Source organism: Ipomoea triloba, chromosome 4, assembly GCF_003576645.1.
Source record: "Ipomoea triloba cultivar NCNSP0323 chromosome 4, ASM357664v1".
NCBI classification, from domain to species: domain Eukaryota; kingdom Viridiplantae; phylum Streptophyta; class Magnoliopsida; order Solanales; family Convolvulaceae; genus Ipomoea; species Ipomoea triloba.
The window spans coordinates 525,150-552,094 of record NC_044919.1 but is presented as its reverse complement, the minus strand read 5'-3'; the positions used below and the strand labels follow the sequence as shown (position 1 = coordinate 552,094).

At 37.3% G+C, this 26,945-nt stretch overlaps 5 protein-coding genes across 8 annotated transcripts; 2 read left to right on the top strand and 3 right to left on the bottom strand.

The window, feature by feature from the left end:
* LOC116017751 (signal peptide peptidase-like 4) lies at positions 1 to 5,543 on the top strand. The gene is made up of 14 exons (XM_031258381.1): positions 1 to 307; positions 1,124 to 1,282; positions 1,406 to 1,517; positions 1,739 to 1,858; positions 2,001 to 2,152; positions 2,270 to 2,452; positions 2,690 to 2,724; positions 3,071 to 3,233; positions 3,818 to 3,871; positions 4,053 to 4,145; positions 4,274 to 4,416; positions 4,632 to 4,702; positions 4,998 to 5,081; positions 5,232 to 5,543. Exons 1-14 carry the CDS (start codon positions 146 to 148, stop codon positions 5,336 to 5,338), a joined length of 1,638 nt encoding a protein of 545 aa, XP_031114241.1. The 5' UTR covers positions 1 to 145; the 3' UTR covers positions 5,339 to 5,543.
* A 732-nt stretch (positions 5,544 to 6,275) lies between these two features.
* On the bottom strand, positions 6,276 to 10,902 carry LOC116017611 (SKP1-like protein 21). 3 transcript variants are annotated; one of them, XM_031258223.1, is made up of 10 exons: positions 10,761 to 10,902; positions 9,565 to 9,664; positions 9,023 to 9,244; positions 8,600 to 8,791; positions 8,399 to 8,509; positions 8,195 to 8,273; positions 7,735 to 7,871; positions 7,382 to 7,560; positions 7,134 to 7,264; positions 6,276 to 6,686 (listed from the first exon to the last, which is right to left on the bottom strand). In XM_031258223.1, the coding sequence occupies exons 2-10, from the start codon at positions 9,598 to 9,600 to the stop codon at positions 6,664 to 6,666; spliced, it is 1,110 nt and encodes a 369-aa protein (XP_031114083.1). In that variant the 5' UTR covers positions 9,601 to 9,664; positions 10,761 to 10,902; the 3' UTR covers positions 6,276 to 6,663. The 3 variants fall into 3 exon arrangements, with proteins under 3 accessions (XP_031114083.1, XP_031114085.1, XP_031114084.1); XM_031258225.1 differs by having other exon boundaries at positions 7,138 to 7,264; XM_031258224.1 differs by lacking the exon at positions 10,761 to 10,902 and adding an exon at positions 10,601 to 10,708.
* Positions 10,903 to 13,062: 2,160 nt separating this feature from the next.
* Positions 13,063 to 17,976, top strand: LOC116015165 (ascorbate transporter, chloroplastic). The gene is made up of 12 exons (XM_031255189.1): positions 13,063 to 13,245; positions 13,935 to 14,004; positions 14,117 to 14,516; positions 14,799 to 14,906; positions 15,280 to 15,435; positions 15,525 to 15,740; positions 15,958 to 16,167; positions 16,521 to 16,658; positions 16,782 to 16,883; positions 16,970 to 17,035; positions 17,244 to 17,328; positions 17,501 to 17,976. The coding sequence occupies exons 1-12, from the start codon at positions 13,191 to 13,193 to the stop codon at positions 17,596 to 17,598; spliced, it is 1,704 nt and encodes a 567-aa protein (XP_031111049.1). The 5' UTR covers positions 13,063 to 13,190; the 3' UTR covers positions 17,599 to 17,976.
* A 536-nt stretch (positions 17,977 to 18,512) lies between these two features.
* On the bottom strand, positions 18,513 to 20,998 carry LOC116014959 (cytochrome P450 86A8-like). The gene has a single exon (XM_031254934.1). The coding sequence runs from the start codon at positions 20,620 to 20,622 to the stop codon at positions 18,982 to 18,984; it is 1,641 nt and encodes a 546-aa protein (XP_031110794.1). The 5' UTR covers positions 20,623 to 20,998; the 3' UTR covers positions 18,513 to 18,981.
* A 2,129-nt stretch (positions 20,999 to 23,127) lies between these two features.
* On the bottom strand, positions 23,128 to 26,253 carry LOC116016964 (ATG8-interacting protein 1-like). 2 transcript variants are annotated; one of them, XM_031257447.1, is made up of 3 exons: positions 26,096 to 26,253; positions 24,306 to 25,114; positions 23,128 to 23,532 (listed from the first exon to the last, which is right to left on the bottom strand). In XM_031257447.1, exons 2-3 carry the CDS (start codon positions 25,086 to 25,088, stop codon positions 23,425 to 23,427), a joined length of 891 nt encoding a protein of 296 aa, XP_031113307.1. In that variant the 5' UTR covers positions 25,089 to 25,114; positions 26,096 to 26,253; the 3' UTR covers positions 23,128 to 23,424. The 2 variants fall into 2 exon arrangements, with proteins under 2 accessions (XP_031113307.1, XP_031113308.1); XM_031257448.1 differs by having other exon boundaries at positions 26,100 to 26,247.
* Between the last annotated feature and the right edge of the window lie 692 nt (positions 26,254 to 26,945).

Below are 26,945 nucleotides of genomic sequence, written 5' to 3'. Positions count from 1 at the left end.
CTTTCTCATCGCTGCTTCTGTCTGTCTTCGTTTTCCCCCGAGAAATAAGAGAGAGAGTACTCAGGAAAATAAACAAAAAGAAAAAAAAAATATTTTCTCTGATCTTCAGAAAGAGAAAGGGACTTGTAGGATTTTGATTTGGACGATGGAGTTGAAACGTACGGTGCCGTACTATGATGTCCGTACAGTTGCTGCAGTAGTGGCGGTGTTGCTGCTGAGCTGTTCTTCTGTGGTTCAAGGTGGCGATATTGTTCACCATGATGATAAGACTCCAAGGAGACCTGGTTGTGATAACAACTTTGTTCTGGTAATATATGATTTTTTTATTTTTTATTTCATAAGAAATTTCCCACCTTGCATATATTTTTTTGAACTTCTGAGAAGATGATTTGTGCCTTGGATGGTGTTCAATGTTTTGGCTTTTAGGGGTTCAATCAAAGTTCCAACCCTCTCTATATTATTTTTTTTCCTTTAAAACTTCTTTTTATATATAAATTTTGCAAATTCTTGATGTTGTTAAGGCTATGAGTGGCATTTGGTAATTTTCTCAAGAATAAAGGTTGGATCTTCTGATGATTTATTGAAGTTTTCTATGCTTTTTGGCTGAGAAAAATGATATATTTTGGTAGTTGATGTTTTACTGAGATGTATCTGTTTAGGATAACAAGGAGCTGCTGGCGATCGACTATCCTTATGGGTAAATTTATTTATTTATTTATTTTTCCAAAAGAAGAATTAGGAATGGTAGTGATTAGTGAAGCAATGATTATCTTCATAATCATTTCTATTTGGGTGTAAATTATCTTGAAGTTTTCACCTTAAATGTGTGCAGCTGATCATGCTGTAAATGATCCAAGTATGAAGCTTTATTTGATTTCTAAATATGATAGGAAAGGGAGATTAGAAAAAAAAAAAAAAACATAAAATCATCAATTGCTTGAAGAGAACTCATTCTGTGAAAGTTTTGCATACTATTACAGGAGATGCACTGATGCGTTTCAGTCCTTAGTTTTGATTATTGTGGAGGGGTTTTACATGATAGGATGTTCGAGTGGTTGAACACTTGGTTTCCAACTTGAAGGTGCATGCTTGATCTGAAACTATATCTCATTGTCTTTACAAGGTAAAAGTCGCGACCTGGATTAATGGTAAGGAAGAAATGGAATTTGTTGGGATTGGTGCTCGATTTGGCCTCACCTTGGAGTCGAAGGAGAAGCGCGCCAGTCAAACGAGGCTCGCACTTGCTGACCCTCCTGATTGTTGTAGTGTACCGAGGAATAAGGTTTCCTATTATGTTTCTTCAATTTGATTTCTAGCTCCTGAATCTCCCTCCAAAGCATGCCTCTTTTTGTAAAAATTTTTCATCTAATTAAGTGAGTTCATCGTTTATGTTGTTGTATCGCAGCTCACTGGTGAGGCAATATTGGTGCATCGGGGCAATTGCAGTTTCACTACCAAAGCAAATGTTGCTGAAGCTGCTGGTGCTTCAGCTATCCTCATTATAAACAACCAAACAGGTTTGATGTTTTAAATTATTTTCCTGAAGTTCTATTTTTGGTCCCAAACTAGATTTTAGAATATAAAGTTGCTTAGGAGTGCAGTTGCATGATTAGCACTCGTCCTGGTTCTTATAAACCAGCAGAGAGCACCCACCTCTCGGGATGAATAAATTTATTGGCTTTCTTGAAAAAGCAGAAATCAATTTCATGTGCCTAGTTGCCTACCTATTACACTGCAGAGCTCTTCAAGATGGTTTGTGAAAAAAACGAAACTGATCTGGATATTGGCATACCCGCAATTATGCTCCCGCAAGATGCTGGTCAAAGCTTGATAGAAAATATAATGAACAGCTCACTAGGTAAGTTCCTCCTTCCCCATCCTGCAAATAGAGATTTGATATTTCCAACACTTGTTCACATTCTTCTGCTTAATGGTATTTGATATGGGCTCGATTTTCATGGCTTGGTTGCGATCTTGTTGCTAATCTCCCTCGTGTTTAGTTTCTGTGCAGCTATATTCTCCAAAGCGCCCGGCGGTTGATGTAGCGGAAGTGTTTTTATGGCTCATGGCTGTTGCCACCATTTTGTGTGCATCATATTGGTCGGCATGGAGTGCCAGGGAAGCATCAATCGAGCACGACAAACTCTTGAAAGTAATGCCACATTGCTACGTCTATATTGAGAATTTTATAATTTTTATTCAAGGTTTTCTAATTTGGTGCATGAAACTTTTTTATATCATATTACCTTACAATGTCGAACCCTTGCAGGATGGCTCAGACGAATACCATGGTATAGAAGCAACTCAATCTAGTGGCATGGTGGAAATCAACATACTTTCAGCAATCCTTTTTGTTGTCATTGCGTCCTGCTTCCTGATTATGCTTTACAAGCTAATGTCCTTCTGGTTTATCGAGGTTTTGGTGGTTCTTTTCTGCATTGGTGGTGTAGAGGTACCTGAGAAAGAAGTATATTAAGTTTCATGTAAAATGGTTGAATCAAATCAAATCTGTAAGATTTGCTAATGAGTAATAACCAGTGAAGATAATATAATTTTAGGAAGTGATCTTGGCCATTTACCAACTTGCTAGCCTATTATAGCTAGTAATGATGAAGTTAACTCATCGTTTCTGTATGTAACATTGATCTTTATGCAAAATGCTTAACTTTATAACTCATTCTGCTTGCAGGGTCTGCAAACTTGTTTGGTCACCTTGTTATCATGGTATGCCGATATTTTTTTTAGTACTACTGACTATGTTACAATGTACTAACTGTTCATAACTATTTTCTCAACCTAGTGAAGCACAAATAGTCAATACTACCCCCATTGGGGCTCGAACCCTGACCTCCCATTTGGGAGAGCCACTTTGTTATGCCGATATTATTTGGTCTTATTATCTTTAGTCTAGGCAAAACAGAGGCTTAGAGTAGAAGGATATATGTCATAACATATTCTTTGGGTTTGGCCTCGCCCCATGATTTGTTTCCTCAAGTGCTGCATAATTCTGTTTTATATACTCCTATCTTCGTTTCAATTTGATTGATTGGCAAACAATCTTGCAATATAGTTTCAGATGGTTTGAGCATGCTGCAGAGACATTTGTTAAAGTACCTTTCCTCGGTGCCATATCATATCTGACACTAGCTGTCTCTCCTTTCTGCATAGCATTTGCTGTTATATGGGCTGTTTTCCGACGTGTTTCCTTTGCTTGGATAGGTCAAGACATACTCGTAAGAATTATGATTTATATTCTTTCTATCCATTTAATGGTCCCATCAATCTCTTAACTTTCTATTCTCGGGTTTGGTATTTACCTCACTTAGGTTACAGGTGCTCAAACAATTATTTATGACCTCATTGAATTTATCTTCAAGTTAATTGCAGATATATTTTGGAAAGTCTACTTGGAGAGATAATGTATAAAGCATTTAGAGTGATGTGGGATAATTAATATTGGGAGACTCTACATTTAATAACAATAGAACAATAGTGGTAAATAAGGATGTTTCATATGAAAACAAAAAATAGTTTCTGTAATAAATGTTGTCAAGAAATCACATTTTCTTCGAATGAATTAGAATTAGATGTCATCATTTAAGATGGGTAACACTTGTGTGAGACCATCTCACATATAAAGATCCAACCCATCCATGAGACAGCCTCACACAAGATTGGGCTATGGGCCAAATCACACTAAAAAGTTAGCTAATCTAACCCATAGCCTTATAAACCCATATATTCTCTCTTATTTTATCAATGTGGGACTCTTAACAATGGACTTTTTCAATGGCTTATTCATTTTCTCTCTTATCAGGGTATTGCACTGATTATCACCGTTCTCCAGATTGTTCGAATTCCCAATCTCAAGGTGAAACAGTACAGATTGCTTCTTGTTCTAGCTTATCTTTTTCATAGGCTGCAAACAGTTGTCCATCTACCTACCTGTCTGCTATTCAAGCAATGTTACTTTGAAACACGTGATGGTACACGGTATTTTATTCTTTTGATAATTGAATTGCATTTGACGTGAACGCCTTCCATGTAGTCAGGTCGGAACAGTTCTTCTCGGCTGTGCCTTCTTGTACGACCTGTTTTGGGTGTTTGTTTCCAAATGGTGGTTCCATGAGAGTGTGATGATAGTGGTATATTCTCTTGTTTGACAAATAATAAATATATTCTTCTATTTTGTGTCTAGCACAATCAAGTAGGCCGGATTTACAAAGAAAGTGTTTCCCGAGTCACTTCTGTCAATGCCATTTGCCTCCTGCAGGTTGCTCGTGGTGGTAGAAGTGGAGAAGATGGCATTCCCATGCTGCTTAAAATCCCACGGATGTTTGATCCTTGGGGTGGCTATAGCATCATCGGTTTTGGTGACATTATTCTACCGGGGCTACTCGTAGCATTTTCATTAAGGTTTGAGTACCAGTTCCATACAATTCTTTTGTATCTAACTTTAGGCATATCGTTTTTACACTGATTATTGTTATTTGTTTAAAATACACCAACTTTTTTCTCAAAATATGTAATTCATGGCCTGCTTTCTTCTTGCAACTAGTGCATTGCAAGAAGCTGAATGCTTGATAAATTTACAATATTGTGGGCGTTCTTATATTTCCCTTGGGTTTCAGGTATGATTGGTTGTCCAAGAAGACCCTTCGAACAGGCTACTTTATATGGGCGATGATTGCTTACGGTTTAGGTATGATGAACTTTTAAGTAAAATTCAAACTCGTGACCTTCATTTTGATCCTATTTTCGTAAATGGTTTTATTTTAGGTAGTTGGCCACTTGGCCTGGCTTCTTGTGGAAAGCCATAAAATTGCATTGAAAATTTTGTTATTTTCTTTCCTAATTTTATCTCGTAATGTCTACATTATGACATGACGTTATATTCATTGACTACCCGTGAACTGGTCCTTCCACCCCACGTTAAAAAAGGAATGTAAAATCTTGGCGCATATTTCATTGTTGATTCTTTTTTCTTCTTGCCACAGGTTTGCTCATAACATATGTGGCCCTCAACTTGATGGATGGACATGGCCAACCTGCACTGCTTTACATAGTTCCTTTCACCTTAGGTACATTACAAAAAACTTCTAAGTAAAATTCTCGCCATCGATGCTGTCTTTTCATGTGACAGTTATGATCTTACAGAAAACTTATGTAAAATTCTTGCCAGTCTTTTCATGTGACGGTTATGATCTCATCTTCAAGCGGTAACTATGCAGGAACCTTTCTGGCGTTGGGGAAGAAACGAGGTGACCTCAGACATCTATGGAGCAAAGGAGATCCAGACAGAGCTTGCCCCCATGTCCAGCTCCAACCTGCTGAATAAATAAGTGCTTAGGAGCTAAGTGTAGTAGCCAACGTGATTATATAGTTCTCAGCCTTTGAGTTAGAGTTGTAGGATTATTAGGAAGTTCGAGAATTTTAAGGCATGTTCTCTCTCTCTATATATATATATTTGTTTACATGGATGCATGTTGACAACAGAGCTGATATATATATATATATACTATAGTTTTTTCATAAGAGCTTAACTGCTAGTTTAAATTACAGCTTTCCAGTATGGTAATGGATAAACAACCCTTACAAGGATTACAGTTTTCTTTTCTTCCTAAAAGGTTGAATTTCCAACCTCAAGGGTCCCCTACGGGCGATCCCTAATCTTTCTTCCCGAACTTCATCTCTGTGACCAATTGTGATATTCATGCAGATAGATTACAGTTTTCTTATTATGACTGTTAAGCTTATTGGGCGATCCCTAATCTTTCTTCCAAAACTTCATCTCAGTGACCAATTGTGATATTCATGCAGATAGATTACAGTTTTCTTATTATGACTGTTAAGCATATATTATATATAAGCATATATATTCTAACTATCAGTTTAAATTTTTAGTTGAGACGAAATGCATCATTTAATTTAGAATCATAGTCAATTCCTTACACAAGGTCATGAGTTCAAAGTCCAACTATTAGTTAATATTTTTAATTAAGACGGAACACATCATTCAATTATAGCAATGATCAAACAACCCTTAACAAAGATTACAGTTTTCCTGTTATGGTAATGGGCAAACAACCCTTAAAAGGATTACAGTTTTCCTGTTATGGTAATGAACAAACAATCCTTGCAAAGATATACACTTTTCTTGTTATGGTAATGGACAAACAGTCCTTGCAAAGATTACAGTTTTCCTGTTATGGTAATGGAAATACAGCCCTCACAAAGATTACAGTTTTCCTGTTATAGCAATGGAAAAACAGCCCTTACAAAGATTACAGTTTTCTTTTCTATTCTTGTTATGATAATGGCCAAAAAGCCCTTACAAATACCTCTTACCTCATACGATGTATCAAGAAAACATTGCATTACACTGAAATACATTGTCAAAATGGTCAGTTACTGGAAAATGAGAACGCAAAAGTAAGAAAACTGAAGAAAAGCTGCTGATCAAAAGTTACATCTTTTGCTTGATTGTACAAAGTTAAAGAACTATATACAAAGCCTTCGGCAGTCGCTTAGAAACCCATTTTATTCTCAGTCTCAACCCTTGCACAACGCCCAAGTTTCAGAAAAGAAAGTCAATGAGTTGCCAGTATCAACTTTGCTGTCTAAGAAAATCACTAAAACTGCGCCAGCCAGCACACACATGGATCAGTTTTGGTCCCGGTTTATCACTGCCCAAAATGATAAAACTGTTGTTAAGCAAAAATTTGCATGCCGATAATTTGAAATGTGAATTATGTGCCTATGTCTATGGGTGTGAATCATGTTGGGAAGATCTCGAAAATGTTCTGTACAGGCGTTTTGATGCTGTTTTCGTGATATGCTGGACTGTTTTCTACGATCATGCTTTAAAAACTGAATCTTGTTCCCAACAGCAAACCCCATTTGCAAAACTTCTTAGCAAGAATAGTTTATTAAAGAGTAAAGCTACTCGCCCCTAAAAATTTTCCCCTCATTATTTCCCCTCCTGACATGGCATTATTTGATTGGTTACTTTACTTATTTATTAAAAGTTAGTGGGGGTGCCAAAGAAGCCATGTCATGGAGGGAATTTTGGAGGGGTAAGACGAGTTTTCCTTTATTAAAATAAATATGCAAAATAAAAGAAATGATGGTACTTGCATGTCTCCTCAAAGAACTGCCACTGATGGCAATTGGCACCTGTCTCCTCCCTTGGCCTAGCGAGAGAATCTCTTGCATTCTTTCTGGCCAGTCTGAATTTAATCTTCGAGCAAAGTCTGCCACTTCCCTGATTAGGAGGTAAAAGGTCAAATTTGCAACGAGCACACCTAAGTACTCTTTCTTGACGATCAAATTTTGAAGTTTCATGAAGACTATGTTGCCTGCCAAGGTACACCAGTCTTACCTGTCAATTTCTTCCTTCATCACAGGGTCAATCTCATCATCTAAATCACCGTCATCAAACTCCTCTTCGGGAACAAAACTGCTACCTTCAAATTGTGTCAGGTTCAATGTCTTGTCAGGTTTGGGATCAAAATGACCGTTTACTGTAGCGTCATGGTCAAGAGAAGTCCTGTTCAACTCCTGCAACATGAAATTGATGTTGATCGAATCATCTCTCGTGTTGTTCTCTTGTCTTTTATGGTTCGGGGTTAATGTCAGTGATTATGATGGAGAAAACTGGCATCTATAAGGTTCCAGTGTATAAAATACAACGTATGCATAGGTTTCTCAGAGAAGGAAACATTTGATACTGACCAAATTGGGATCGGTAGAATTGATTAAAGACGAGGTGGTGTCTGACGTACTACTACCATTAAGCGGAGCATTCTTTTGTTGATCTTTCCTTCTGCGGTTCTTCCTTCTATTTTTCGAAGTTCTGACACCCTTCGAATCTGGAAACAAAATTCAAGAATGTAAGTCAACAACTTCAGCCAACTCAGCTTAACCTATTTAAGATTTTATGATATAAACAATATAATATGTGGGGACAATAAGGTAGACTAAAGATTCCACCTTGCAAATTACCTTCCTAGTTCCTACCAACATGTCTCCCGAGGCCAAAGAAAACCAAATCCCTACTTCGAAAAGTTGGTAAAAAAAAGTACCGAATTCATTCCCAATATTGGCGATCAATGTCTTGCAGCATTTCCCCGAAATAACACATGCAAACAACAAAAGAATAAACCTACACATGCACATGATATGTATTGTATACCTCCATTTGCTCCATTAATAAAGGACAAGAGATCATCAACTGAACGTTGGTCCACTTGCTCCCCTTCAACCTCAACATTCTGAAATAGTATGAAACTGAACTTTGTCAGTATTAAGTATACGCAAAATAGAAATGACTTGAACACAATAGAATAAGAAAAAACTACACTAGTTTAAAAATAGAATAGAGTATGACATTAGGCACCTTCAATCTTTCTCTCTCTTTTAATTCTTTCCTCTTTCTGGCATACAATCTATTTAAAAGCCGAATTCGCGGATCATCCATCGTGTTCTTTAAGGGCTCCAATTTTTCTTCCTGAATAGATTTGTACAGGTCAACACTACAACAAATATTGCATAATCTCAAGAAAACAGAAAAGACAATAAGCTTATAAGCACAAGACACCTCTGTAAGATCATCTGGTAGATGAAATATATCGCGTATTTCTTCTGGAGTTTTCCCCTCAATCATCCGCGCAAGTGCTCGACTTGTAAGGTCAACCAGTGGCTTTAATTCCAGGCTGTCAGCAGCAGATGTCAACTCGCATAGCCTCTTTATATCCATCCGAATGAACTTCTCATCGAATGATTTTCTCTCCTACAGTGGGGAAAAAAGTCAAACTATCTAGAGAAGATTCCTTAGACACAAATGATTTACATTTTTCTCTAGGTTATGTAACTTTTAATTGGAATATCAGTTTCCATCAGAAATGACACATTCAAATTGTATTCATTCTTAGTAAGATTTAAAAGAAAGTCACATAAAACTTGGCCAATGAATATGGATTGTAATCCAACCAAATCGAAAAATGGAGAAAAAGTTCAAAACCTTGTTAGAGCGCCCAGGTACTTGGTGAAAATGGCAATAATCAAGAATCATGCTCAGCATGGCAAGATTCACCGTCGGAGGAAGAGATATAGGGTAATTTTTTGAAGACCCTAATCCCAAATGTATTTCATGACATATAAACGGGCAAAAAATAGCAACCTCTTGTTCTACTTGCTGTATCGAACCATCAGATGTTTGGAGCCATACATAGGACTTCATCAGCTGACAGGGACAAAAGAAAACAGTAAATTTAAATCTACCTTGACAATAAGCCAGAATTTGTGGATTCATAGAGAGATTAAGAACTAAATGTTTCATAATGAATAAAAGGTATATATTTATTGTTATGCGCACACATCCATATGATTTAAATACTAGAATTAAATATCTTATGCCAGAATATCATGGTCTGTCTCACACTAAATTTCTTTCCTTAAACACAATATATGCTATAGACTTCTTGCAGATAGCAATACAAGTACTTTGGTTATAGGTTATAATTCCTACCAACGCTCAAGAGCCTCTTTTGGCAATAAAAATACCTCAGGTTTAATGATTTCACTATCATGTTCTGTCATTGCTTCTCACACTGAAATGGAAACTATTTGAATGAAGCCCTTTTAAACTTGTGATCCTGGATTCCTGGGATTAGACAATGCAACCATCAGAGAAACAATGAAATAAGTTCCATCAACTTAGGCAATGGAAGAATCAAACAGACTAGTAAATTTCATTCTACTTTTGAGTTATGCAAATAAGGGAGCATATACAGTTATGCATTAAAGAAAGTTCCCGGTAAAGAAGTGCTTCAATGTTTAACCTGACCCCGTTAAAGAAAGTTCCCAAACAAGCAGCCATTCCTACCATCTATCCACTTAGGCAATGGAAGAATCAAACAGACTAGTAAATTTCATTCTATTTTTGAGTTATGCAAATAAGGGAGCATATACAGTTATGCACTTATGCATTAAAGAAAATTCCCGGTAAAGAAGTGCTTCAATGTTTAACCTGGCCCCATTAAAGAAAGTTCCCAAGCAAGCAGCCATTCCTACCATCTATCAACATCCATCTCCATAACCAATAGCACTACTTTTGTGAACTTCTTTACAGTTTCTAAAGTAAGAAGGTGCTTTAATGAGCAAATGGGCATTATAACTAAAATTTTACTGCTAAAGGTAATTTCATATTCATGCAAATTTCCTGAATTATATACTATCATATCTTAAAAACCCTATATTGGCTGAAGAAGAATAAACAAGAATCTGGATAGAAACAGCACAACCATCGATTAAGCATGCATTTGTCTGCAACGGTTAATTTTAAAAAAGGGGAGAGCTCTAAAAAGAAAAAAATCAAAACTTGAAAACACCATTTCATCCTATTATCAGAAAAATCACAATTTATGCACAAACCACAATATCAAAACATTTGGGCAAGAAGAAATAAACTACCTGCGTTTATTATTCATTAATTTAAAAATTAAAAAAAAAAACAAAAAAAAAACTTCAATAATAAACCTTTTTTAAAGATTAAACAGGAACCAAATTTGCTCAATTAATTCAAATTCAATAACAGCACCTCGGAAATCAACTAAACAATGAAATCTCAAAGAGAAGCACACAAAGCTTAGTGGATATCTATCTCCTGTATACACATTCGGCAGACAAAATACATGTAAAATTTTAATTCGACGGAGATAAAAATGAAAACTTTGAAGCTTAGCGGTAGTAATCCCTGCCTGGTTTTGACGGGGTGGTGGGTGGTTGGCGGTGGGTGAGGTGGGCGGTTGTCGGCGATGACAGAAAACGGATAAAATGAGAAGAGAGAGAGAGAGGGGGGTTGGGAGAGAGAGAAATGAAACTCAGCGGCTTTTTTTTTTTTAATGTTTTCATTTTTACTTTTCTTTTTTCTCGTACATTGGTGCGCCGCATCGGCACATGGCGCGAGCCATTTGCCTCGAAAAATGCCAAAACCAATTCAAAGTGGAGCGTTTTGATGTAAATTTTGTGAATTTCATTCTAGATTGTTGTCTCGTAGTTAAGATTAATGAAATCCAAATCATTAAATTTGTTATCCTGATTAATTATGACAATAAATTTGGCAAAACATTAGAAACATGAAATTTATTGACATTTTTTTAGTATTACTCCCTCCGTTACAATGCAGTATATGTTCATAACTACTTTTTTAATTTATTGAAATACAAAGTACTGAAATTCGAAACATCACTTGAATAAGTTTGTATTGATTAATAATTGTGTTTGGAATAGGTTCAAATAGACAAAAATAATACGAGATGCAACCATGCCAACTCAATAGTGCTTTATATTTTTAAAATATATTAAATAAATCATATTGTAAAAACTGACATAGATGATTGCCTAGGCGTTAGGCGCCCACAGACCGAGACAATTTCATCCATAGGCGGCTTTTAGTTAGCCAATCGACTAATCGGTTGATTAGCCGCTGAGTTGGCACCCTACTTTGGTGATTCGGCACCCAACTCAGCCGAGTCGCGCTCAACATGGTCAAGTGAGTTTATTTTGCCTGCTCGGTTGCTCTTCATTTGTATTCATCTAGCCACGTAATCAACTAACTATCTAGTTGACTAGTTTGTTAGATTATAAAAGTCTAACAACTCACAGTCTTAAGTGAGGAAAGCGTAGACGATATACTCGAATTAATTGACTATCTAGGTGATGCCTAGACGTCCGACTAGCACCTTGCGTCTTTTGCAACATTGAAATAAAATGGGTACAATTAATGTTTTTCGATTAAATAATTCTAAATGTTTAAAGTTTAAATTCAATAATTTAAAGGACTAAGTACCTACTTGTTTTCTCAAAAAAAAAAAAAAAGTATAAAAAAAAAAAAAAGTACCTACTTGTTATTATCCAAATCTCCAATGAAATGTATAATTGGGTTGGGTGGAGAATCGGCCCAATAAGTCAAGTTCAATTAAAAATGATGGGCTTACTAAGCATCATTGTTGGTCTGTTAACTCATGTGAGTTATTTGTTGGGCAACATGAAGTGAACCCAAATACAGCTGCTTACTATTTAGGCCCAATTCCGGGCCAAACTTGGCCCATATTGTGTTATCTTTTTCATGTCAGCCCCTCAACTATTGTATATTTTTTAAATGTAGTCATTAATTATTATTTTTTATATTTTGGTGCATAATTCAATAAAATTTGTCTACTTATCCGTATTAGAATTGTATTGAGTTAGATTATGACTCTTTATTAGTCTTATACTCCCTCTGTCCCATTTTACCAGTCCTTTTTACTATTCATTGGTTAAATCAATTTTTTCTTCTTTGCTTATTTTCTCTAGTAATTTTTTTTTTAAATTTAATTTTTTGTGTTTAAAAGTACTTTTAATATAGTTTCTAAATATATAAATTTTATATATTAATGCTAAACTTCATATTATGAAAAATTGGATTAAAAATTACTTCAGTCAAGCATCGTTAAACGAGCAGACAACCATTTTGGGACGGAGGTAGTAATAATTTCTCTATTATAGTCTTCATGTGATTCTCACATTATATGTATCCTTATAATTTGTATTTTTAAAGTTATCTCATTTAATACAGTTCATACCGTTCTTATCATCGTGTATATGTATGTATATGTATATATACCAAGAGGTGTAGAGGATATTCATTGTCCACGATAAAATATTCCAGGTTTCATATAAAACTAACGGCTCAAATTTTCTTATACCAAAAGGTGCAAAAGCGTTTGCACTTTATCTTGACTTCTCCTCCCTACCCTTCGGACTGACCCTACGTTGACAGCTGCTCTTATATCGGATCGAGGGCCTTTCGGTAAAAGAGCACCTCGTAGTTTCCGTCGGAAATTCCCAAAACACCCTTCCCGTTTCTCTTCTCCTCTCTCTTGCAAGTCAAAAAAAGCGAGGTAATTTTACGAAGCATGGAGGGCATTCATTGAGGTGCCTCCACGTGTCAGATTCTCATCCCTTTATTACCAGCTATTTTAATGAAAATATAATTGTTTGTTAAATTCCGGTTATCCACTTTGAGAGACTGAGAATTTCAGAAGGTGTAAAGGTCCTGTTAATGGTGTGAGAGCTTCGCGCCTTCACTTGCTGAAGCTCGCTATTGTACCGTACCTATACCGGCGCAGCTTGGAGTCGCCGGAGAAATGGCAATCGGCTCCGTTATCTCCCACCGGAATTTCGGCTCTTTTATTGGCTCAGGTATTATTACTTGCGGCTCTACAAATACATGTATCTGGACTGTACATTTGTGTACGAGTAGCGAAATGCGTGTATAATATGCAGCTTGCATGTGTCAATTTCGATTACATAGCCATTGAATTTGTGTGAGAGTTTGAGTTTCGTGCCGGCGTGCTATAGGTTCTGAGCTTTCGTTTACTGTTATTCTCAGCTTGAAAATTTGAGCTTATTAGAGTGTAGATTCACTGTTCCTGTTATAATCTCGAGCCAGATGTTGGCAGTTTATAAAGTGTGAATTTCGTCAAACTGTGGTTGTAGCTTTTCCCTGTTTGTGCTTGATAAAATATGCCTGGAAATAAGTGTCAAATATGTTATCGAATTGCAAGCAATTAGGCCACTGAACATAATTTTAAAAAAATTATTTTTTTAAAAATGGGGTGATATGTTAAAAACCTGCGAATTGGATGAATTGCATGGAATAGATTAGTGTAGGGATTCAATTGTAGTTTTTTAAGGTTAAATGGTCTAATTACAATATCATGTGTTGTTCGATGTTCTATTTGAACCTTATTCCAATATATGTGTATACATAAATTTTCCAACTCAAAAGTCGTGCAATTTGAGTGTGGAAATGTGCTCCACACGTGTATAATTACAAATATTGTCTACTACTGTATTTAGGTACAATATTAATATATTTCCATTCCCAGGCATAACAAGTCAAGCAGAAAGGTCTACAAGTATTCATGGCGGGGTGCGAGTGGGCTGTGCTGCTATGCGGTATGTACATAGTGCCATGGTACTCAATAAGATACATCTTCCAAGAAAAAATTACTCATGCTCTGGCTGTATATATATCTCTGATGTCTCAAATGGTAAATTAATCATGCAGATCAACATTGCCATTTCAAGGTGAAGGCTGCCAACCTAGCCAATTAGGCATAGAGCTTCGTGTCATCAGTCCTAGGCAGAGATTGAGAAGATGTACATGTTGTCAAGCAGCTACTTCATCTGGGAGAAGTTGGATCCAATCAAGGAAGCTGGATAATCTTTGTTTTTTTAACAAACAAAGCCAGAGGATGAAGTATGGTGCTCCAAGAAGGGCACATGCTGACTTTACATCTGAGGAATATGGCATAACAGGGGCATTGGAGTCTTTTGTGTCTCCAGATGGAGAAGCTGTTCTGATAGATGGAGCTGAGCAAGCAAAGCCTTGGTGGGAGCAGTTCCCAAAAAGATGGGTGATAGTATTGCTCTGCTTTGCTGCTTTTTTGTTATGCAACATGGATCGAGTGAGTGCTTCTCTTTTGTTCTGGTTATGAGTCTGATTTTCTAATATTATTGTTCTCATTTTTGCATTTTAATATGACTTTCTTATGAAATATCACAATTACAATTTGACTTGTATCTCAAATCGTGACAATATAGCTATAGACTTCTTTTATTCCCTTAAAAATAGAAAATTATCAAGTCTCCTTTGCAGTTCTTGAGTTTTAATTTTCAATATCAATCTTCGTGAAATCATCTTTTTGCCATATTGGGATGCAAGAATTGATCAGTTCAATTGATTTTAGGTCAATATGAGCATTGCAATTCTTCCTATGTCAAAGGAATTCAATTGGAACAGTGCTACTGTGGGCCTCATTCAGTCTTCTTTCTTCTGGGGTTATCTGCTCACACAGGTTTCCTCTAATTCTGGTAGTATCTAATCAAGCAGCCTGTTTGTGAGAATAAATAATTTCATTATATATTTTATAGTATGCATTTGTCAAAACCTGTTTCATTATGGGATATGGTTTTGATATACACTATTCAAGTTTCACTGCTTGTGGATTCTAATGAGAGTTGACATTGCAGAGAAGCAAAGGCATTAAATTAACTCATGACCATAGACTTTCTTTCTTAATCCATAATTGAATAATTGCTTTTAATCATACATATACTGAAACTAAAAGCTTATATTTCTTTCTGAAATATTTTGTATGCTATCCTTCAGAATCTTCTGCTAGACAAGCCTATATACTTCTTTTTTATTTGTCTAATTCTGTTGTCTAGATCGCTGGAGGGATTTGGGCAGATAAACTTGGTGGGAAACTAGTGCTAGGATTTGGAGTAGTTTGGTGGTCTATTGCAACTATTTTAACACCCATTGCTGCTAAAATTGGGCTTCCTTTCTTGCTTATCATGCGCGCCTTCATGGGTATTGGAGAGGTTAGCCACATAACCAAAAGTTATCTATTATAACTGTTCCATAACTGCAAATGCCTCTTGTTCCTAATGTGGGATATTCTCCTATTCAGGGTGTTGCTATGCCTGCTATGAATAATTTACTGTCAAAATGGATTCCAGTCTCTGAGAGAAGCAGATCTCTTGCACTAGTATATAGTGGCATGTATCTTGGTTCAGTCACAGGCTTAGCCGTGTCTCCTATTTTGATTCAGAAGTTTGGCTGGCCATCAGTGTTTTATTCCTTTGGTTCCCTTGGGAGCATCTGGTTTGCATTTTGGCTAAGCAAAGTAAATATTTTCTTATTCTTCAATGTTCTTATTACTTTATTTCATCTTTTCTGATAAATGTTGCATTTAGAAGTCTACATGTGGTCTAAGGCATAAACTATAAAAGTTTGGTATGATCACAGCAGTGGCATTTTATACAATTGTATGAGCTCATTTTATACCATATGGCATCTTATGCAAGAGTTCTCTTGAGACCCTCAGTATTTTCTTTCTGCAGGCATACAGCTCTCCCAAAGAGGATCCTGGGCTTAGTATATCTGAGAAGAAGCTGATCATGGGTGGAGGCATATCAAAAGAACCTGTGACCAACATTCCATGGAAACTAATCTTGTCAAAGGCACCTGTCTGGGCTCTCATTGTCTCCCACTTTTGCCATAACTGGGGAACATTTATTCTTCTGACATGGATGCCTACATACTATAACCAGGTACATTCTGTAGCTGCAGCATCAGCAAAAATGTGGCCTTTCCTAACTGAGTTTATGTTCCCATTTGCATTCTCATCATTAATAAAGTGCATGATAGATGATGCTACTTTTATGCTAAGGATGAACACTAATTTCTCATCCTTAAAAGTATGGTTGGAAAGATAATATAATTAGACTAATTTTCTGCTGTATATCTGTGTTGTGTCAATCATCATCAAATGATGTAGTTTTCAAACATAGCTGTGGCCATTGGCCAGACATCTTCAATCTGAACCAGCCAATTCTGGAACTGATCTCTCATGGCAATTTGTTAAATTAAACTCATTTCTGATAAACTATGGATGTTTATTTAGGTGTTGAAGTTCAACCTCACTGAATCTGGACTATTTTGTGTGTTGCCGTGGCTTACTATGGCCGTCTGTGCAAATATAGGCGGTTGGATTGCAGACACACTTGTGAGCAAAGGATTCTCTATAACATCAGTCCGCAAGGCAAGGACTCCATATCATTCTCACATATATCTATATACATATAGAGAAGCTACTGACCTTGTAATGCAGTTTTTAGTCCAGTAGTCAATATCTTTTAATAGCTCATACGGACTCAATTTGCAGATAATGCAATCAATTGGGTTTCTAGGCCCTGCTTTCTTCCTTACCCAACTTAAACATGTAAAGACTCCTGCTTTAGCAGTGTTGTGCATGGCGTGCAGTCAGGTTTGCACTATCTCAATAATACGTTGCTTGACTAGGTTCTTGTAACTTTCCTAACTTAGACTATTTGTCCTGATGTTCTCCTTCAGGGATCAGATGCATTCTCTCAGTCTGGCCTCTACTCCAATCATCAGGACATCGGACCACGTTATGCTGTAAGTTATTTCTAGTGCATGCTGACCGGTGTTTCTTTCTCATCGTTTTAATCCTGTACATTTCATGTGGTACCAAAGTGTAGATTCCTGGCTCAGAACTCATGTTAAATTACTTTTGAAGTACTTACGCATAGCTTGCATTTTCTATGTTGCTGTTGAGACTTATTTTGGGACATTTATGATGTAGCTCTAAATACTACTTCTGCAGGGAGTACTGTTAGGACTATCGAATACAGCAGGGGTTTTAGCCGGTGTTTTTGGAACAGCTGCAACCGGATACATACTACAGAAGGGTACAATAATGCTGCTCTTCAATCTTCTATATAATTTTCTGAATGTCATGGATTAAATAACAGCCTGCCTTTATGAATGTTGTGGATTAAATAACAGCCTGCCTTTCTGAATGGCGTGGATTAAATGACAGTTAATTTTTGCTTGACACGATGAATGTTGAATGTGATGCAGGATCATGGGATGACGTGTTCAAAGTTGCAGTCGTGCTCTACATCGTAGGCACATTAGTATGGAACATCTTTTCAACAGGGGAGAGAATTCTTGATTGAGTTGTATGAACATCCTATGTTGATAAGGGCATCAACATAACAAAAGATGCAATAGTGTTTCAAGATTGAACTTCAATGGGAAGCACAAATAGAGGGGCTGTGCAAAATGCTGACAAAAATTTTGTGTCTCTTACAATTTGAGAGGCTCTTGTGAGCCAAGAGCTTGTGGGTCTATAAAGGATAAACCTTGTAGCAATCCATAGCTTTTAATTTTGAGTACATTATGCCCTGTTTTGGGTTTGATTCATATCTCTATAGTTCTTAACTTGAATAATATCTCAGAAGTCCTTTCAACACCTCATAATGGTTTGACTGACTTGATTATCATTGGGTGTGACTTGGACTTGATTATTGAGTGTGATTGATGGCTTTTTAAAAGATTTTGTTTGAAGTATAATGTTAATGTTGGTCTTCTCTAATAACTAAAAAAAAGCATTTCCAAAACCCCACAATGGTTATTGGGCGTGATGGAGACTTTAGTGCTTGACTATATAAACATGATTTTTAATTACCTCATAATAGTTTGACTGACTTGATTGTCATTGGATGTGATTTGGACTTCACAATCTAATGTGAATGAATGTGTGATTGATAACTTCTCAAAAGATTATTTCAATTAATGACTAAAGGGTATGATGTGGAATTGTTAAAAGTGAGTTTGAATTAATTATAATGTAGACCTTTTTACTTTAATCTCACTATTATATTACATTGCTAATTACTTTAATCTTGATGTTATGTTACATTACTAATTACTTTAATCTTATTTACTCATTTTAATTTTGATGTTATTTTACATTCTCATTTAGTCAATTTTATATTAAAGTGTAAAAGAAAGTTTTGCTTAGACCATAACCCAAATTGCAAATTCCTATAATAAACAAATCAAACAAAGCTAACAGTGCAGACTGACATGCAAGGAAGATAAAAGAATCAACATACCCAATAGTAGTAAAATATTACAAAGCAAAGGTACAAAGAATTTTTGGGGTAATCTTATGCCAAATAAAATAAGAATAATTTAAAATAAAATAAGCAAAAGAAAAAAGAATAATAGAAGAGTAAATACACGCAGAAAATTTGAGGATTGTCTCCTCAACCTTAACTCCCCTGTCTGCAATAATGAATGAGATGAGATGTACGTTCATGAGAATTATATTATGTCTGATGAGGAGCCAACCTTAACTCCTCACAGCTCGCCACAACATTAATCATCCATGTGAACACCTCTCCCATTGTCAGATCCATAAACCATTAAACCCGGTTCAATTCATTTATGCTCCTCAAGAACACCAGCTACCATTTCTACCAACTTTCCCAAGAATTTAATCAAACACCAAACCAATCCTTAAATCCCCCCAACTACCTTTCCAACAACCTTAATTACCCTTCTGTGGATTCTGTACCTCCCTCATTAACGCCGTTAGTTGAATTCAACGCTGCAGCTTTGCTAATGTTAACGGCGGAGATAATGGGCGTTAGGTCTCGGGGATGGACTTTGACCTTGAGACCGTCTTTCATGAAGAGAGTGAGAGACATTTTCTGCTCCACTTGGTGGCCCGGCGAGAGGGATAGGCGGTGCCGGAGAAGCACGGCGGCGGCTATGGATTTCATTTGTAGATAGGCTAAGTCCCGGCCTAGACAGATTCGTGGACCGGCGTTGAATGATATGAATTTGTATTGATCTTGCATTATGAATTTTTTGCCGTCTAGGGTTAACCATCTCTCCGGTTTGAATTCCAGGCAATCTTCTCCCCATGTTGATTTCATTCTTCCGGCGGAGTAGATCGAGTAGGTTACCGATGATCCCGCCGGAACAAATGTCCCGTCCGGCAACACGTCGTCGGCGATCACGTGCTTCGAATCCTCCGGCACGGACGGGTAGAGGCGGAGAGTTTCCGACAGTGCGGCTTTCAGGTACACCAGTTTATCGACTTCCTCGAATTGCAGCGGCTCGTCGAGCCAAGCCGAGAGGTCTCCGCCGTTTCCGAAGTTTCCGCCGCGAGTTTCGGCGAGAACGGTGCAGATTTCGCGGAGGATGTTCTCCTCCACTCTAGGATTTTGCATGATGAGGGAGAAGAACCAGCAGAGAGCGACGGATGACGTGTCGCGTCCAGCTAGGATGAAGTTGAGCGCCACGTGTTGCAGAACCTTGTCGTCGGATTCCTTCTTCCTCATGAATCGCGAGAGCAGATCGTCGTGGAGATTAATGTTGTCGGTTTGTTGGAGTTCGATTCTGCGGGTTTTAATGATGCTCGACATATACTCATCTAATTGTTCTAAGCTTCTGCTTAGGCTAACTTCCATTCCGAGTCGCAGCCATTTCTTCACCTTCCAAATCACTTCCGGGAGGATAAACCGCTGGAGAGATGCCTCCGTGGCGCGGTCAAACGCCGCCGCGAAAGTGTTCTCCGGCAGCCCCGGCGCCAGCGTTTCCGGGTCCTTCCCAAAAGCCAACCCGCAAATATTATCGAACGTGAGCCGGAGCAAAAGATCCTGCAAATCAACCGGTTTACCTTCCACCTGAGCCGTTTCAAGAACCGGACAGAACCGGACCTTAATCGCCCGGTTCACCCACCTCCCCATCGCCTGCCGGAGCGTGCGCGTGGTGAACTCAAGCGCCGCCGTCTTCCTCTGAAACAGCCACGTGTCCCCGTCGGAGTTGAAAATCCCTTGCCCCAACAGTTCATGAAAAACCGACTGCCAATTCGGACCCTTCGGGTAGTTATCGAACCGGGTCTTCAAAATATGCTCCAAATTCTTCGGGTCGCACGTAACGGTCACCAAACCTTGCTTCCTGGCCAAGAAAGGCACGGCGCATATGCATGTCTGGTACGTGCCGCCGCAGGCGCGTAGGTTGTCGGCGATCCACTCATGCATACGTTCCGCGTTCTCAATCAACCCGGGCAAGCTCCCAAGTAACGGCCACACTCTCGGACCCTTTAAGGATCTTGAAATGAAAGTGAACCATAAAAGATAACATGTCACCCCACTAAACAACAACAAAGCCACGCCCAAATCCATGGTTCAAAGAATCAGAGAGATTCGATTCAGTTCAGAAAAAGAAAGAATATAATGGTGGGTGTGGGTAGTTCAAGTGGTTCAACAAGGGAAAAGTGTACGGACACCCAGAGTCAAAATGGTGAAAATTTGGAAAAAAAAAATGGAGGAAAATTGGAAAAAAGATGAATGTGAGAAGAAGAGGGAAGAGAGGAGGGGATTTATAGGGTAGAAAAAAGGGAGAAGCAATTACTAAGGCCAGACTGTTTCTTGGATTTCACCATCTCCTCACTGACTTATTACTCTAACCATCAGATGCCACCACCATAAATGCATCCACACCCCCACCCATCTTTCAAAAGGGGTGAATTTAATCACCTATAACATGGAATCCACAGTACCTAAACCCTTTCATTGGGTTCTCAAAGGAAAAACAAAAAAATGAAAAAAAAAAGAAAAGCATTTCCTCTCTCTTCCCAACTAATTTCTGAGTGGAAAGGCGCTGGCTCCTTAAATTTCTGCATTCAATGAAGGGGTATTGAATGGGATTAGTTGAGAGAAACTCTGGGTAGTAGGGAGAACGTATCAGATTCCATCTTCCCCTTTTTAACTATCAACTCATACTTTTAATTGAAACTAACAGAACAAGTCTGTAAAATGATTTTAGTAGTTAAGACAAAACACATCTTACAGACGTAATTTATAATTTGAGGATGTTGAAAAGAGGGAAGGAATTGAAATGTTGTTATGAAATATGCAGCTGGTTAGTACTTGGTGAACAACCCACCAACAGCATTCAAAACAATAGGTTAAGTTACGTGACTCAATCTCTTTTTGCATTATCCTTATATACTACTAGAATAGAATATGATAAAATAAAGACAAATAAGGAGTAAAACCATTATCAGGAAACCATGGCCAGTGGCTGACTTTTGACTATATTGAATTGGGCGCTGCAGAGAGCCAATAGTCACCACTGCCGTGAAGCTCTTCTGCAGCGGCTGAAACATGGAAAGTCAACTATGCTGCAGCCATGGATATGGTGAGCAGAATACAATGGCCTTAGCTGAATGGGAATTCGAGTCCCTATGCATCTAATGCACCCAAGGTCAACCCAGAATTTAAGAAGAGATGAACAACACAGACTAACTGTGTGTGGTTTTAGTAACTGTCACATGTAATAACCAAGTCAAACTTCTTAATTGCAGTTTGGGGTAATATTGCTATAATTTGCCATATATACTTGATTATGAATCATAATTTGCCAATCAGATGCAATCGTTGTTATCAAGATAAAAATTAATTAAGATAGGTAGGTAGTAAGCGGATTACTAATACAACTATAATATTTAAGATGAGTTTGGACAATTGGTAAGCAGATTACTAATGCAACTACAATGTTTGATTCAGGGTTGGGCTGTTGTTAAACAAATTGTTAATATAATCTAACTACAAGATTCGACTTGAGTTGAATATGAAGTAATCTCGCTATGCAAATGCTGACCTTAATCATATTTAGCAAATATCTTCAAAAAAAAAAATCATATTTAGCAAATCTTGAAGTTAGCCTATAGTGGTTAAGTGTACATCTAACAGATAAAAGGTACTAAGGTAGAATGAACTTGATCAACTATTATTGGTAATGCTGGTTTCAACTTTCAAAAAAGTGTCCCAATATTTATATCTCATGTCAGAATGAAAGCTTTAAAACTCTTAAGCCAAATGTAGCACTCCAAGTTTGTGAACTTCTCTTTTGGGGTGATGCAGTACAGAAAGGTAATAAAGTTGAGTAAAATGCACTCAGAACTGAGAACTGATTGGAACCATTTTTAGAGCTAAAGCATATGGTAAACTCTTCCAAGAAAACTGACAAAATAGAAATACCAAATGGAGAAGAAATTTTAGCAGTTGATGCTTCAGATAAGGTATTACTTTTTTTTTTTTTTTTGAAAGATAGATAAGGTATTACTAAGAAGGAGAGGTGGTAGGTAAACTGCATTACCAATTGCAGAAAGAACTTTTCATTGATTTTTTGCATTAGCTTCAACAAGTTTGAATTTGGAATGGAAAATGTATTTTGAGAAGGGAAGTAAACAAATTTGATTCTTTTACATAGACCATATAATGGTACTTCATCTCGGGACATACTAAACTAATTGACCAATCTAAAATTATTTTACTAAACTAATTGACCAATCTAAAATTATTTTACTAACAGTCGGGCCATAACGTAACTAATTGACCAATTCAAAATTGTTTTGCTAGCAGTCACATTCAAAATTGTTTTGCTAGCAGTCACGAGATATAAGACGCTAGTGTATAATACAAGCACATTAGGATACCTGTCTTTGTTACTAGCATTAAAAAGACCACAAAATTAACACACTAGTAGACTACAAGGACTAAATAAAGCTCTAGTTCTATATCATCAGAATATTGACAAGTAAAATACTGCTTGGTTAACATAAAGGGATCCACTGAACACATCAGGATTGCCCATGTGGCCATGTAACTTTTTCAAGCACGATGAAAACTATCATTGGACAGAAACTGGTATTTCAGCTTGTCAAAATTTTGATTTTTGACAAGATGGAATTAATATTAAACATGAAAAAAAAAAAAATACTGTGAGATTTTATCCCTGAAGTGACAATGGCAATCCATCAGAGAAAATACTCGTAAAATTCATCAATATGATTGTAATATCAAGGCAAGTATTTACAGGAGTTGTCTACTCATGAGAAGTAGAACATAAATTAGAGCCACTCAAACAAACTTGCACATCACATTCACTTCCCTGCCTTGGCTGCTCTAGCCCTCCTGCCTTTAATGTTGTGATGAAGTGCTGCTCCCTTTGAGGAAGGAACCCCTGCGGTCACCGCCAACAATAATGTCTTTAAGTCGTGACAAGGGACCAAGCATCCTGCCAATCCTCTGCAGAGGTGTACAATTAAAAGCGTCACAAGTTAGAGATGTGGGAAGCCCAAGAATTGACAAGTGACAACATAACTTAAGAACCCAAATAGTAATATTCAGCATGATATACCGGGTAAAAGGTGTAGCAAAATTCACACAATGCCAAATTGAGTGGCAATGCACCATAGGATATACTCTATCTTTATACCCAGATTACTTGACATCGGGTAGTTCGTATAATGCTTTCATTTTCAGGCCAGTTCTTTCTGGCCACTCATGGAAACAATCTTTCTTCCATTCTATTTTCATGAAGATTGGCCACTCATAGAGTAATCTTTAGCAGTCAGATGCTTCAGTGAGTATAGTAGCACAGGGTTTAAACATTATAGTCTACATACTTCAATTACCCACTTGATAAGTGAAGCACATTATAAGTGTCCCTTGTTAATCTTACAGGACATATTGAGTATGTAAATAAAATAGTTTTCAGTATACAACTCATTTTTTAAAATTTCCCTATCTCTATGGGTTAGGTTAAGCAAGCTATTCAGGGTGAACCTGAAGAAAAGATAAAAGTTAATAACAGAAAGAGGAAAATCAAAGAGTGACAATAGAAATCATGCTCAGATTAAATGGGTCAAAATAAAATTGAAGGAAAATGAGAGGGGAGGAACTTAACAGTAGTCATTGATTTTCTATATTAAGTAATAACTGGTCAACTTCACAGTTAATACCATTGGAAAGATTTTAAGACGTTCAGCATCTTTTATTTGTAAACTAAATTGATATACCTCATCATGGAGCCCATGCTGCCACTTCAGTTGCAAGATTTGCCACCTCTCTTGTTGCCACCGCTGACCAAGAATCACAAGTCCCATTACAGCTGCAGCAACAAAGATTGACCAAAATGTATTTGCCTCTTTAGCATGTGCAACAAGAGAGGCAGCTTGCCTTTTCCACCAAGCTTGACAAGGAAGGTTATCATCACGCTTATTCTTATCTGAGACACCTGAATCTGATCCTTGCTGAAAAGGTTCTAATGGACAATTACTTGCACTGCTTTCCTCAACAATGGTTGATCCAGCTGTGTGTTCTTCACTATGCAAAGAACTAAGCATTGCAGTGCTGTGTAAAACCGATTCTTTTGCTGCTGTATCTTCTTTGAACTCTGCATCACTAATGGGCAAGATGTTTCCATTTTCATCAAAGATCTGAATCCCAGGAAATGCTAACGAGCCAAATCCTTTAACGCTCATATTCTCTTCGAACTTCATACCTGCTGTACTGTCTCCCTCAGTTACAAATTTCTCATTTTTAACAACCTGTTCAGTCTGGATCTGATTGTTCTCTGGTTCCAATGGCAAATTTTCATGCTGACTTGGTGGAAAGACAAAGTGACCAGACATAAACATGGCACCAGAAGTTTCAGCTTCATACTCTGCACTACTCTTATGCTCATCATTCAAATCAGACTGTTTACCAGGAGCAGCAGCATATGCTGATGCTGTAAGGGATACAACCTCCCACTCATTTCCACGAGGAGCTGTCTCTTCGACCTCCTCATTACTTGCCATTGAGAGAAAATTTGAGTTCCACAGCCCTTAGATGCAATAATTCAGATTAAAGTAAGATTTCCAAAATAAAGCATGCAATATGGTAAACATTTTAAGCCAAAAGCAATAACATGAAAAGATTGCAAGAGTAGCAAAGACCTTACTCCTCACATGCACAAATTCAGATAAAATTAGGAGTTAAGACACTGAATAAACCTCATAATTTGATTAACCTCTTAACTACAAGAGCAATAACAATTGCAAATGTATCAAAGACTATATTTTAGAAGTGGAAAACTGTGAGCTCCAGTCTCTGCACTTATATCTATGGTAGGTGAAAAATTAATATATAAACTCCTCTTTCCCCCACCTAGTAATTTCAATACATTTTTGCTTTACCATGTCCATGTAGGGATTAGGCAAAGAACATCAACGTTCAGAAACACCACTCCAGTTTGGCAGTTTGCCTAAACAATGACGTTTGTATCATTTTCATGAAAAGATTGTTATCTAACCTATTTAATTGTTCAAATATACATACAAGATAAATGTAAATAGCAAAGATAAGTAAAGGTATATCTATGCAGTGATTAGAAATATGCATATAATTAAAACAAAGTCCAATTAATATAGGATATTCCTCTAAAGCTATCAAATGGCATGAAACAACTCCACCAAACCCTTTATCATTATTATTATTATTATTATTATTATTATTATTTTTAAACAACAACAACAGTATTTACATGAGATTTCAAATCCAAGAGAAAGAGGTCAATAATAGCAACACAGCAACACTGTAAAAGACATATGAGATGTAGATACCAACACGGCTAAGCACATAGGCCACCGTGTGTGAATTCCAACCTATAAAAGCTTCAAATATAGAACCATAAAGACGAAAGCAGCACAGATCCAATATCAAATCGGAAGGCAAACAAGCATAGGTTGAAGCAAATCATCTAATCAAGCAACTAAATCATAAATAGAAACGAATCCGATTAGAAGAGAAAGTCACGCCGTAATACCTACAGAAGCGGAAAGCAGAGAGATCGCGGCGATAACCAGAGCTCCGGTGAGAACGATCGGAAAAGGAGAGATGCGATGAGAGAGAGAGAGAATTTTATAATTGAGACATCGGATGAAGACTTGAAGATTGAAGAGATAGAGGAACCGGAGTAGCCGGTGATTGTGTCATGTTGAGGCTCGTGGTGAAGGTAGCATGACTACCGGCTGTGATTGGTGAAGGATGTCGTGTCTCCTGCCATGTGTCAGTTTGGGTTCTGATAACTGAGGTTCGGTTACTTGTGTTAGTTAACAACGGGAGCTTGAATATGGGCTAGTAAAATATCTTACCCATATAGAAAAGCCCAATAGTAAGTGGGCATAATTTGGGCTACCAGTTAATTAGCTCATTATTGACACTTCATTATCGATTTGTTATTTGTATAGGGAGCCGGCCCGTAAATGTACAATCGTTATACCCTGCACCACGGTGCACATAGCAATGTGCACCACGTACGTAAAACGACGTCGTTTTGGTGTTAGTGGATGCGGATGCGAATGACTCCAGGGAATTCATTATCTATAATACACATAATCATTATCTAGAATACACAATACGTTTGCCTATAATACACATAATGTTTGCCCAGAATACACAGAATATTGACACACAATACACAAAACTCATCCTCCTAACATTCGAATGCACAAACACATCACAACATGTGTTAATAACATGAATACACAGAATATTGACACAAAATACACAGAACTCATCCTCCTAAACATTTGAATGCACAAACACATCACAACATGTGTTATTAACATGAATACACATAACGGTTGCCTAGAATACACAGAACGGTTGCCTAG